Source organism: Aptenodytes forsteri, unplaced genomic scaffold (genome assembly GCF_000699145.1).
Source record: "Aptenodytes forsteri isolate BGI_AS27 unplaced genomic scaffold, ASM69914v1 Scaffold84, whole genome shotgun sequence".
Lineage (NCBI taxonomy): Eukaryota > Metazoa > Chordata > Aves > Sphenisciformes > Spheniscidae > Aptenodytes > Aptenodytes forsteri.
In genome coordinates, this window is record NW_008795492.1 from 4,211,899 (window position 1) to 4,226,169 (window position 14,271).

Here is a 14,271-nt window from a genome sequence, read left to right on the forward strand (position 1 = left end):
AACAGGTTACCCAGAGAGATGGTGGATGCCCCATCCCTGGAAACATTCCAGGTCAGGTTGGATGGGGCTCTGAGCAACCTGATGTAGTTGAAGATGTCCCTGCCCACGGCAGGGGGGTTGGACTAGATGACCTTTAGAGGTCCCTTCCAACCCAAACTATTCTATGATTCTATCTGCTGAGGTTCCTTCCAACCTCAATTATTCTATGATAATTCTCCTCAAATCTTATTAAAAAAAAGTTGACTATGATGGCCATTATGAGGCCTGTATATTTGGTAGAGACAGAGTGAACAAGGAGACTTAACTATAATGTTACTTTTTTCAGTTTTAGTAAAGAAATAACGGCTTTAAATGTATCATCATTTACCTCTTGGCCATGGCATTTACAACAGTGTCACTAACAGAACCAGCACCCTGAAACCAAGCTCCAAGGCTGTTAATGTGAGCTGCCAATGAACTTCACACAGTGAGCTGCTGAATAACATTAAAGAAGCCACCTACGTGAGACACCTACAAACTCACACGCAGTCTAAGGCTGGCAGTTATCACATAATATGTGAGTGCTTCAAAACTATTTACAGTAAAAAACAATTCTGAAAAGTAACAGCATATATTATTCTGGTGGCAGCATACCCAGCAATATCGGATGAGCCTTCTGTGGAACACCTGACTCATTTCTAAACGTACAGTCATATATAGTGCTGACAACCTTGCAATTACACTTAAAGATTTACAATGAACATATGCGCATCAAAATATTAAAATGCTTCTTTACAAGAAACTAACCTTTCTCATCAAGCTCCCATAAAACATCAGCAGTGCATTCAGGAAAAAAAAAAAGCCCATTTTGATAAGGTGAGTTTTGCAGGGTTTTTCAAAATCAAAACAGTAGCTGAAATAATTACTGCATCTTGTTAACCTCTACTCCTTCTTGATACTATATGTATATGAATGAGCATAACCACTGGAGGCATCTCAATCTTCAGAAAAATTTAAAAAGCATTGTAATAGTATAGATTGAGGAAAATTTGTTAGATCAAAGATATCTCCAAAGTGATAATTAAAAAAAGGCACACAATTATAATTTTTTGGGTCACATTTGCCAACTCCTAAGTCTCCTCCCAAGATATGGCACCTATGCAGCAGCATGTATCCCATATGGTTTCTGCTGAAATGCTGATATTCTCTTGTCTCTCTCTCGGGCAATGAAAAGACTTGAACTGGAAACTATGTCTTTATACTACCACATACACTAGAACTTCATCACTGTACTACCTCAAGTCACATAGTTTAAGTAACAATAGCAGTAATAAGCAGTTTAGAAAGTGTTACCAACTGAAATACATAAACTGATGCACGTGTAAATGGAGAACGTCAATCAAAGGCCCCCGTGACTGCAGAGTATTTGCTGGTAGCCTTAAAAATGTTAAAATTAAAAGTAAAAATAAAAATCACAAAACAACTCATGACTTTGAGCAAAGAGTATGCAGTGTTGTAGATGGGAAGAAGCAATGGAAGGAAAAAGGTAAATGTCCCAAGGAAAAGGTTAAAAAAATCCCAAAACAACAGAACAAAACAGGGAAAAAACAGCTAACACCAACCCCATAATCACAGATACTCAGCAAGTGACTTGTTAAAACCAAATAGTATCTATTTGCTGTGAGGATCAGCTCCAAATATCTGTATCTGTGCTACACAGTATTATTGTAGCAATTTACTGACAAGAAAAGCTCCTCCCAAGGAAACACCTGAAACATGATCATATTTTGCGGACACAGATACCAGTGCCACTTCTTTGGAACCGGTCTAACACCTGTCAACTTGATTTGAAGGTGAAATAAGTCTATGCCTTTCCAGCTAACCAGGAAAGAAGTCTTTTGAAACCACCATATGAAACTCCACATCAGGCACTGATTGTTCAAGACAGATTCTAACTCAAGGACAGGATATGAGAAAACTCAACAGAAAGGGCTTTTTACCGCTTTTTTCAGTTTATTTCAGTGTCCTGGTTTCGGCAGGGACAGAGTTAATTTCCTTCCTAGTAGCTGGTACAGTGTTTTGGATTTAGGACAAGAACAATGTTGATAACACACCGATGTTTTAGTTGTTGCTAAGCAGTGCTTACACTAGTCAAGGACTTTTCAGCTTCCCATGCTCTACCGACTGAGAAGGCTGGAGGTGCACAAGAAGCTGGGAGGGGGCACAGCCAAACTGGCCAGAGGGACATTCCATACCATGGGACGTCATGCTCAGTATATAAAGCTGGGGGAAGAAGAAGGAAGCGGGGGATGTTTGGAGTGATGGTGTTTGTCTTCCCAAGTCACCGTTACACATGATGGAGCCCTGCTTTCCTGGGGATGGCTGAGCACCTGCCTGCCGATGGGAAGCAGTGAATGAATGCCTTGTTTTGCTTTGCTTGCGTGCGCGGCTTTTGCTTTACCTATTAAACTGTCTTTATCTCAACCCATGAGTTTCCTCATTTTTACCCTTCCAATTCTCTCCCCCATCCCACCAGGGGGGGAGTGAGCGAGCGGCTGCGTGGTGCTCAGTTGCCGACTGAGGTTAAACCACGACATTCAGTTTTTGGAAACAGGCTAGAACTCTGTTCAAAATTTTGAGATCCTGGACTCTTCAGATACAGGCTGTTTTCACCAATAGCAGGGTAAGTGATATGTTTAACTGAACTTCTGTAACTCTGCCAGTTGTAGAAAATTTTTGTTTACTAATAAATGCTGGAGTATATGGAAAGAGTAATGCTTTGAAAAAATCTATGGCTGTAATTACATATTGTGGTCCCAAAATAAAGACTAAAACCTTCTGTGAAAAGATCAGAAAGCAGTGAATACACTAAGGCACAGAACTGCTATCATTATGTGGATACTTGGTGTTTAAATTTAAATATGTAACAACAGCACACATAAGGAATAGATGCTACTGTAATACTCTTCAAGTGTGTAATGCTTCTTACTACAATTAATACTGTTTATAAAGTCTATTATCTGCACTAGGTGTTTACTAAAGTGTCTCAGGAGTGTACCTGGAGCTACCAAAACATCTATGCAAAAGGTTCAGGTTTAACTCTGATGTAATCTATAACAGTTTCCCATCTGTCCACAGAATATAAACACATACACATACATTTGTCCATTCAGACATTTTGAAAGTCCTATATCGATCCTTCTGTCTTCTGATTTATATCATACTGAAAACTGGTTTGGTAGCTAACATCTAGTTGATAAAGTAGTGATCTTAATTCTTAATTAAAAATTTTAATTTAAATAAAAATCAGGTCAAGCTAACCACTAGACTTCTAAAATAGATTATCTGTAGGAAAAAAAAATGCTCTTTTCAAATGTTCCAATAACAGTAACACACAATGAGCAGCAGGGATACATAACACATTATCTAGTTTTGAGTGACATGTCCCCTTCTGGGAGAAGCAGCTTAGAGAGGTTTCTTCTGTAAAGATAAACTCAGTTGCTTAAGTCTACATTAATGAGAATTTGGTTCTCTCCTCCAAAGAAGGGTGGATCTGCTGTCCCGAATTGCAAGTGTGTAATAAATCGTAATTGCTATTGTCAGTGAGTTCCTGGTTTTGTAATCAAAGAGCTACCAGCATACAGCAATATGCTTAATTCAAATTGTATTACAAAAAAATTAAAGTGAGTATAGCCTGGCAGATTCTTATCTACAAGATGATTCGTAAGCACTATTCCACAATTTTGAGTCCTTCTGCTTTTATACTGCAGTTGTGAGACTTCTTGAATCCTTTCCTAACTACATTGGAAAGGTGATCTTAACTACATCACCTGATGTGTTAAGAATTCCACATTGTTACTATTATAATTTTGATAGCAATGAAATATTCATTGTAGAATAGTCTGCAGATTATAAAAAAACAAGCTAGAAATCACTAGCTAGAAATCCATGAGCTCTTCTAAAAAAGAGCACTGGGAAAGCACAACTTAGCAAAGGTGTTGGGAGGACTATCAGGCAATACTTTAGGAATAAAATAAAATAGGTTAATTCATATGAAACTATTTCAGTTCTCTCCTGGGATGTACTACAGTCATACGGGCATCTCTCCTGCCTTCCATTAAGAAAGCGGAAAAGCACAGGTAAGTAGTCACTCAAAGAAAAAGCACCTCCAGTCCTTTAAATGAATCAAAGATAAGTAAGTATTCAGTCAATCCCAATGTTGTTCTTTATTTGAAATACCACCATTTACCTTCTCAAACATCTTAATGCTGACTCAAAGGAGAATTCTAATCTTCCTATCTCAAAAAAATAGTTTTTTTAACTTTAATTTTTTATTTTAAGCTTGAGTTTATGCTTATTGTAGTGGAAAGGATAAAGTCTTCTGAAAATTAAGATGCGAGTTATCAGGTAAGTTATAGAAAAAGAAAAGACTGTCATATAAGGGTTTCTTCTCATGTAAGGATCTCTAGAGCACCAGCACATAGGTTCCACGACTAGGGCAATGGAACCTATTTTTCTTCGCTACTTACATACGCATGTGTGCAAACACATATGAATGTATATACATACTAACAAATAATAGCTTCATGCACATGCATACAAATACCATGTGACAAGCAGCTCAGTACCACTGTGGCCTTAGTTCATATTGGTCAGTATAAATTTATATTTTAAGTTAATGACTGTACAGTTAAGAACTATAATATGCCTTAAAGCAGCAAATGAGTTTAAATCTAAAAGGGTGATGTTCTAAATCAACTGTACAATTTTAAATTTAATACTTCTTAAAAAAAAACCTTTTTATAGTAGGCATTGCATCTTTACATTTTAGAACACTTTATTCAAATTGAAGCAAATTAATTTTCAGGCTAATAGTTTGTTGTTTTGGAGTTTTTTTTCCCCTTTTTTTACGTCCTTTCTATATAGAGACCCTTTTAACCATTTATATCCAGCATCCCACACTGGAAGAAGGAAACAACCTTGGCCACCATTAAATATACAGAGCGTGGACCACTACTTTAGCAATTAATCTGGCATAATGGACATGTAATAAAAATTACAAACAATTATACATAACAGAGTGAAGTATTAATAATCTATGGTCTAAATGACATGTTCCAAGAAAAGGATACATTGTATTCTGTGTAAAAGCAACTGCCTTAAATGAAAAGTCATAAATAAAAAGACACCTGCAATGAACAGCACAATACCTGCGGTGCAGTCCATTAGATTTTAGAATGAGAGCAATCAGCATTTCTCTAGACTAACAGATAAACAAGGACAAAAGGTGTTCTTTTTCTTTATTTTGGGGGGTGGGGAAGAGGAACAAATAACATTTGGAAACTATTTCAATCGGATCTACTTTTTGTTCAGTATGTTCTTAAAAAAACCTAACAACTACTTCATAATCACATTTCCAGTTAGTTTAAGAAAAACACTTTTTTTTTCAGTAGAAGCTGATTCATTATTTCATCTCACCCTCTGAAAAAGAGCCAACATTACAATAAATACCTAACTCATTTGAAACAGGAAACTGAGTTATTTCTATATTACTAATCCTTTAGCAAGTCAACAGTAACTAAATTCTGGACATCATTTTTTACCTGACAACTAGTAATTGCATAATGTAATTAACAACATCTTGCGCTGTTCATTCTCTTTGGGAAAGCTTTTTGGGAAAGACCAAAAGTGATGAGTTTACATTAAGCTCATTCTGCTTAATTCACCAAGCCAAACAGTACCAGTAGGAAGAGGACACAATACAACTATTGAAGAACACATTTTAAGAAGTATTTTCCCTGTATATCTTCTTAAGTCTTTTAAATAATACAGAAATTCAACAAATGGGAATTGCGATGACTCAGCTGTCAGTCTTCCACACCATCGGCCATGTAGCTACCAAAAATGCAAACACTGCACTGATATCTTGATACCTTCTCATCTATTGTAGCCTAATGCTTACATTTACTTAGTAAAAGCCTGTCCATATCCTACAGCATGTACATTTTTACAAGTTCAGTTAACTGCTTTGATAGCATTCTTTCCACATTTACAGATAAATGAGTTTATTCTCAAAACCGTTCACTGCTCTAACCTGCATGGCTTGGACTTTATGCCAGAGGGAGTGTCCTCTGACATTTTCAGTATCGCAGACATATTTTCTAAAAATTAAGTTTAATAAATTTTTAATGGTAATTTTGAAATATAGTTTATTTATTTGTTTAAGGTTTAATCTGGATTTCATCCATTAAGCTACTGCACAGCAGCTCTGATATCACAAAACTTTTGCTTAGCTCACTTGATTTCAGTGTTTTCCTTTCACTCACATAATATTCTTGATGGACTTGATGCACAAAAAGGTCTCAGATACTGGACATAATCCCATAACATCTACTAGGGCGACTGGTTTTTTTAGTCGGAGTAAGATCAACAAGCACTTAAACATAGAGAATCAAAAAAATTAATGTCTGAAACATCAAGCATTTTTTTCCTTCTTCTATAAGAAAAAACCTTCAAAAATTAAAACCCTAGCAAATACACACTCCATTTTAGCAATCACATGCCCTCTAAAGCTATGAACGGTACCTGCAAGTTCTTAATAAGACAACTGCCTGAACAAAAGCTAGCTACTTATCAGCTAACACCAATATGTCAAATTCTTCTAGGTCTTTATTACAAGAAATGGAATTAATAGTATTGATATTATCATATACTTTCTTTTCAATTCTAGCCTAAAAGCACACTTCTCTACATATTTTAAACCTTTAAACAAAAAGCAAGTGTCTCACATTATAGTAAGATTAACTTAAAACATGACAAGTTACTGTTTCTTAAACAATGTCAGTGCTAGAGACAGTAAAACTACAGCTTTATGATTTAGGCCAGAGTTACTCTACAAGTTGTACTGTTTAGTAACACATAACATCATCTAGAGATGTATATTTTGATGTTAAATGAATACAGGTATATTGAATTTGCAGACAAATAGCATACTTCATGATTCTACTACTTCAAACTTTTTTGTTTCTTCAGTATGGAGAGCGCAGCAGTATTCTATAATACTGCAGAAAGAAGGTACTTTGCCTTTACTTCATAATAAGTACTACTTAGTATCACAAGGTCATTCTGGACATTACAGACTGATTCCCCTTGGGAATCAGCATCCTGTTCAACTATGGGAGTAAAAGCTTCCATAAGCCAACTTTAAAATGACAGAAGAGATGTGAAGGAAAAAAAAACTCCAGAGCAGGGGGACACATGATGATGACCAAACCCCCGTATCAACAAAACAGCACAGTGTAGCTGTTGGAGTAATTACCTCCAGTCTCCATGAATGGTTTAAGTGCATTTTGAGTAGGTGAAAGCAGAATAGAAGAAAATCCTCCTAGGATCAGTTAACTTAGAAAACTAACATACCAGGAAACCAGATGGACTGTGAATCCTTTATGTGCTAATATTTAAACCCTGGAATATTTATTAATAGTCTCTTTAAAAAAAAAAAATACAAGAAGTGTTTCAAAGCCAGTAGAAGACAAACTTAATACAATCATCCTTTGTAGTCAATTATACAGCCAAGATAACTATTTGGGGGTTTTACCTTAAAAAAAAAAGCCAGCAATTTTTCCATGTCTCAGACTATTTGGGAAATTGAGGGACTACTTACTCAAGTCAAGAACATCATCTGTCTTTATCAGATCTTCCTCCCTTGTGAGTGGTAACTGAGTTTCTGGCTCATCTCGCAAGTGCAGTGATAGCGAACGGAGCATAAAGAAAACTCTGATTGCCTTGAGAAATTAAAAAAAGAATATTAAAATATTGATGTGCTCAGTACTACATATTTTAACAGAATCTTACAAACACATACTCGCTTTCACAACCCCTGAGTTTGTTGTCATGCAGTAAGTCTACTTTTTAAATTGAGAAAGTAGAATGTAATTTCAAAGTTAATTAGAAAAGTATATGGAAGGAGTTGAAACATGCTATTTATTTTCAATGAAATAGAAGCAGCAGAGCTTTTATCCCACTGGCACACTTACACAGACTGTGACTGACAGGCAAATGATTACAGGAGCTGTTTAAGCAAAAACAACAAAAAACCCCCAAATAATCCAAGATTAAATCATTGTTTTAAGACTGATTGTATTTACAATACCTGTACACTACAGACAACTACACAACCAACCTTCAGAGACTCCCACATTTTGAACTTAACTTTTCTGGCTGAGTCTAGCTAAGATGTCTATGAGTTTGAGAGAAAACAGTGGGGATTTCTGAGTTTTCGTTTGCTGTGTTCATCAAAATTAACCACGTGCAAATACAGCATTCTCGGAGAACTTAATCGATATTCTCAGAAGGTCTACATCAGGGCAAAACATTCTGAAAGCTGCACCAGTCCCAAGGAACTTTCAACAGCTGCTCTGTGAAATTAATATTCTTGTTTTGATTTAGAAATTAATGACATATGGTATGCAAAGACTAAATAAAGTACCAAAGAACAATCATCCTTTTATTAGCCACATTTTGAAAGGCACCATTTATAATCCTCTTCCACTACAAGAACTGTACAGCAAATGAAAAATCATTTTTTATTACTTCTGGTGTTTTCTTTTTTTAAAACAGTTTCCTACATAGTAATTCTGTGGCATACCGTATATTAACTGCTGCCTTACAGTAAAAGCATCAAATTCATGGAACAGCTGCAGTGCCCAGGAACTCCCAGATTGCAGGAAGTATTAGGAAAAACAAATCTAAACTGCTTTAAGGCAAACCCCTTCTCCCCTCTATTTTTAAAATCAGCAGAACTGTGGCTCCTGTGAACCAGAAATGTGAGTGCTTGGTCAGCTATCATACTGGCGGTGCTTTCAGAAACTGCTGGCAGAACAGGGATGAAGAGAGGGAAGTCATATCTGGCTCTTTCATGAATTGACACCAGAGCAGATGAATTTGGTACACTGCTGAAATCTAATAGGGCAGTATGATTATTCGGAGCAAAGAATGTCAAGGATATCTAACAAAAATACGATATTAACACTACCTTATGTAAGAGCAGAGTCACTTTATAATGGGAGATGATCCCTCCCATTTAGGCAGATTGCATTCTAATGTATTCTAGATTTTCTGAAATGAAATAGGATTACTATAAAGCAGTTTTACTAACAGATGCTTCAAGAAGAATTCATGGTATTGGGTTTAAAAGTTTCCAAATTCAATCAAGAACAGCAACATCCTTGCATTTTTGGTAACCCAAAAGTCAAACCCAACTTTTTTTTTTTTTTTTTATTTCAGAAGGCAGCCATCACTCAGCCTGCTTTCACTTATTTTCCCCTCAATCCTCTTTCCCTCCTAGACAGAGCACTAATTTTCCTCCCATACATTCCCTATAAAACTAATGCCACTCATCTCCAAACATGTAATCACATTTACTGCAGAATAATCTACAGGAGTAGGAAAGAAAATTAGAACTTCAGCCTTTGCAAGGAAAGCAAAAATAATCAGAACATCAGATGAAAAGGGAACTACACTGTGCTTCCTACAATACTGATAGCCCTCAGTTTGCTAGCAATATCAATATAAACCCAAAAGCATGTGATTTGTGACTTCCTATAACATTTTATTAGATCTCAGTAAAACAGCAGAGCAGTTCAGTGGCCTAGAATTTTTTTTCAGCTGACTTCTGTTTTCTTGGTTAAGTAGGAACAAATATGAATTGCTATCTACATTAAAGAACTACGCATTATGATGAGGTATACTTTGCGCTGACTCCTTCATTTATATACACATACCATGTGCAAAGAAATAACAGGTTGCAGGGAAACCTACCAGTATGTTATTACATTCCCATGAAATAGCGTTCTCACAGGTAGTTCAAAACCTTCTCTCAAAGTCTTTGCTTGCTATGTACTCCAAGGTGCAGAGTTCAAGACCCATACTGTTCATTACTTCCCAAATAAGCACGTAAATGAGTTTGCATTATTCTACGTGACTGGTAAGCAGTACCATCTTTAGGACTATAGAAATCAGAAGGAAGAGATGCAACCAACAAGCAGTAACTGGACTATCAACAATTCAAAGGAGCATCTGATTCTCGGCAGAAGGCTTGATCAAGCAGTAGTAGCTGATTTCAGAAAGCAGCCTAACAACTTCTGGTCATTTTAATGTTTTAAGTCAGAGGGGTTGGTTGTCTGGATTTTGGAGATGTGCCTTTGATAACTCGAAAGATACCTGGTTTCTGAGAGTTCCTCCTACAGTTGTTAAGAGGAAAAGAATTGCCACTGAGAGGGACTTTCTATAGCAAAAGAAGAAGTGAGAGCCTAAAAAGATCTGATCTCTAACAGCTAAGAACTCATGATATAATCAAAGTATGGGACTTCTTTACTTGCTAGTGAAATAAAACATGAGAACTTTTTTAGAATCATGCCATGCGATGCTCAGAATTGAATCACTATCCATTTGAAACTGTCAGCAAAAAGGACCTCCAGCAGGTTAAGTGGCAGCAGCAATGTCACAAGATACACCTGAAGTTCAGCATATTGTTATGGCAATTCAGCCTAAGAGAGGTAGCCTAGGAAAAAAGTAGCTTAGGAATTCTAAGAAATTCTAAAACTTCTAGAGCAATGCTATCAGGGGAAGGAGGACCAACAAGGAAGCATTCTGGGAGTTCTTGCTAATAAGAAAGACCCTTCCATCCCAAAGAGTTTACAGGAATATTTGTATTGATTTTTGAATTTCCACCAACAGAAGTTAAGCTATTCCTTAGTTAGCACATGAAAAACCATGGAGCAGTCAGTTTCCATTAATGTGCATTTCTAAGTATCATTCTGTTAAATGCCTCAGAGAATTCTAGGCCACATTTTTCCTTTCTAAGAACAATACTTTTCAAGATAATTCACTGTACTTTATCAAACTTAACTTGCTGTGATAACAAAAGTTGTGTGGCTTATAATAAGTAATGAAAACAAAACTTTTCAGAAGATTCCTGGAAATATGTTTTTTCAAGAGTACTTGAATATACTTACATATACATTTACATAAATGCAAAGCTACCCAAAGAACAGCACTTTCCAAATAATAACGTCGTGCAGTAATATATCTTTAAGATTTACTGGCACTGCAAGGCTTACAGGACACTGCCAGATAAGGGCCAAGAACTGATTATCCCAAGAATGCTGATAATGATGTTGTTATTCAGGACAGTATCACCTCTACAGATTGTATCAGTCATAAAAATATATATTTTGCTATTTTTCTCCTCACTCTCAAGATCTCTATCATGAATTACTTCAGCGAGATTAACACTCCTGAGTAGAATTATATTTTCTGCTACGTCTAGAAACACAAGCAATATGAAACCAGACAGCCTTCCAGGGGAGATTCTTACTATAGGAATATAAGGAAAGATAGATCGAGATATCAGATCACAAAAGGAAACTGACAATATATATTGAGTATCATCAAAATGCCTTTTTATGTAGATGTCTCCATGGTCTAAAAAAATTAAAACCCCAGTGCAAGAACATATTGAATTGACTAGACACAAGAAATTGTAGAGAAAAAGTTTCTCCACTGGACAGGTAAATATTATATACTCCACACACGGGTCTGTCTTCATCAAGTCTTTATTATTTTATGGATTAAGCTTCCAATCAAGCAGCTTTCAAGCAAAAAGTTTCTATTTCTAGAATTGTTGAAAGCCTTTGGCATCATTCTGTCATGAACAAATATAAGAAAAATAGTCTTACTCACTCTTCGTGTTCTTTCCACATCTCCACAAGGCAATCTTTTCACAAAATCAATACCAGTCAGTGGTGTCCCCGTTGGAGGCAACAAGATTGAGGCATCCATCATCAAGTACTCTACATTCATGGGTTTAATCTATAAAAATATTTTAACGTTGATTACTATACAGAACAATAAGCATTTGCATCTTTACTTTCAAATACAACTCATGGTTGCATATTTCAAGAGAAAGGAATTGTTAGACTTGTGAGAATTTTTGATACCATCCATCTTATTTTAAGCTCCTTACATGCAATCTCTATTTTATATTTGCTCATCGTTCCCTAACACACTGTTGAAGTTTCCATACTGAAAAAACACGGGAAAAAACTCTGAAAGATTACAGAAGAAAAGCTATTTCATGAGTACCAAAACCCAAAGTCTGTCAGGTTTGATTTTACATTTTGACTCAAATTTGTAATTACTTCAATCACAAGAAAAAGTTTCCCATATCTATTTCTCTCCAAAAAGAACTCTCTAGTCTCTAATAACACAGAAACTTTCACACTAGACAATTCCCTTCAATCTTGCCACTAACAGAGTCTCTCCCTTACATGGTTGCTTATTGTCATGAATAAATAATGTCTGAAATATCTATCCTTCTGTACCTTTGGGAAATTTCATCCAAGTTCTGTTATATACACATGCACTGGAGACATGAGCTTCTTTTTGCCAGAAAGCCATCTGGAATGCCTAAGACATATAAAAGCCCTTCCCACAGCTTGTACGATATTCTGCATAGAAGAAAAATGCAGTCACGTGGGCATTCCAAGATAGTCAGCTGTAACTGGAAGCATTCCTGGCCACTTTGCCATGGTCAGATACCATAAAAGAAGCAGACTGAAACAAGGTCCAGAATTTTCATAGTGCAGTCTTGAACTGCTGCCTTGCACACATACAAACTCAAAAATAGTCTTTAGCCAATTTTTCTGATCTCAGAACAATTCATCTTCAGCGACTAAAACACTGGATTAACAAATTCAATTAATGTGTAGAAAGATAGAAATCTACATAGACAAGAAGAACAAATGAGAACACAGAACTAAAATTTCTAACAAGTAAATAACTATTTCAGATGCAATTCACATGAGTGTACACTGGTTTAAACAGCATTTTACATCATAAAAGTGAAGAATGTTAAAAAAAGGAAACTTATTGCTGAGAGCAAAAATATTAAGAACTACATTGTTCAATTTATTTGCTCCTCTGAACTCGTTCTCATCTATCGTTCATGAAGATACAACTTTTTCCTTTTTTTGTCATTCAGACAGAGCAAGTATACTTCGGCCTTCGTAGAAGCTCTATACCATGTTACTTACACAACTCATCTGACAAGACAATATCAGTGTTACTTAGCACTTAAATGAGCCTGCCCAGCAAGTCATTTGCTAGCTAGGTGAATAAATATGGTTTAATGATAACAAAGTTCAAGCTCCAGGGTGTAGCTCTGTCTTTTATGGTAAATAAAAAAAAATGCAGTCTCAGAGATACAACAGAAAAACCTACACGTATACTGAACTTGCAACATAAAAATGATGCTAGTATCGGTGCCACTTCTCAAACTAAAAGTACAGCAATACTTAACTACTAGAAAATTAAATGTTTCACTAAATACTTCTATTATTTAGGTTGGTAAGATACGTGCAAGATGCTTCCCATATTAAAAGACTTATTGCAACACACCAACTGTAGATTGTGCTTTTTCGAAAAGACAGCTAGTGGCTGCTCATTAAATCCTGTACCACTGTACTTTCATCCGAATTCTATTGAATTGAAACAGATGATTAGTTTTAAAACATGTTTACCAGTTAAATATGAACTGTCTGAGATTAATCTTAGTAATCTGTTAAAACTTTCACAGCTGGTACTGCAGTGTAGGCAGTACCTCTCCTAGATGAGACAAAGGCCCTGATATTTGCTCCCTAGAACCCTGTTCTCTACTGGTAAGTGGCACCACTCAAAACTGAAACCTTGCTGGGCTTCAGAAAGATATGGGAAGATTTTCACATTGTTTAGTAACTAGAAAAAAAAAAAATTAATCCAATGTCTCATTTCCCAGGATAAAGTAATTTTTGTATATTCACTTTCAGAAAGTAATAGGCTTTTATTTAATAGAGCGCTGTGAAATTTCACATAAACAATTTATGTAAGTGTAGACACAACTCCTCAGAGAGAAAAAAAACCCACCCACATTTTGTTATTCTACTCCCGGAAACAAAGATACCAGCATACTCAGTAGTTATCAATAAGTACTTGTTCTTGCTCCTGTGTTGTATCTGGGTTTGAGGATTTGGCAGGGTGGAAGGGGTCTCACTTACTGTCATACTCCGGTATTCATCTTCAAACATATCCAGAAAAATTTCTTCTCCCTTTCAAAAAAGGGATATGAACATATCATGAATCCTTATGGCTATGCAGCCATGCTTGTTTGTTTTTGTTTAATTATGTACTGGGTTTTCCTGTCCAGTCTCTGGCAGGGGGGCTGCAGGGGCCTCTGTGAGGAGAGGCTGGGGCTGT

General features: G+C 36.1%; 1 protein-coding gene across 1 annotated transcript in view; it reads right to left on the reverse strand.

The window, feature by feature from the left end:
- CLEC16A (C-type lectin domain family 16 member A) overlaps nucleotides 1–14,271 on the reverse strand; it is a 79,056-nt gene that overhangs the window by 34,201 nt on the left and 30,584 nt on the right. Inside the window, 3 exon segments of the mRNA XM_019472675.1 lie at nucleotides 7,643–7,763; nucleotides 11,722–11,850; nucleotides 14,073–14,123. Coding sequence (XP_019328220.1) covers nucleotides 7,643–7,763; nucleotides 11,722–11,850; nucleotides 14,073–14,123 — 301 coding nt within the window.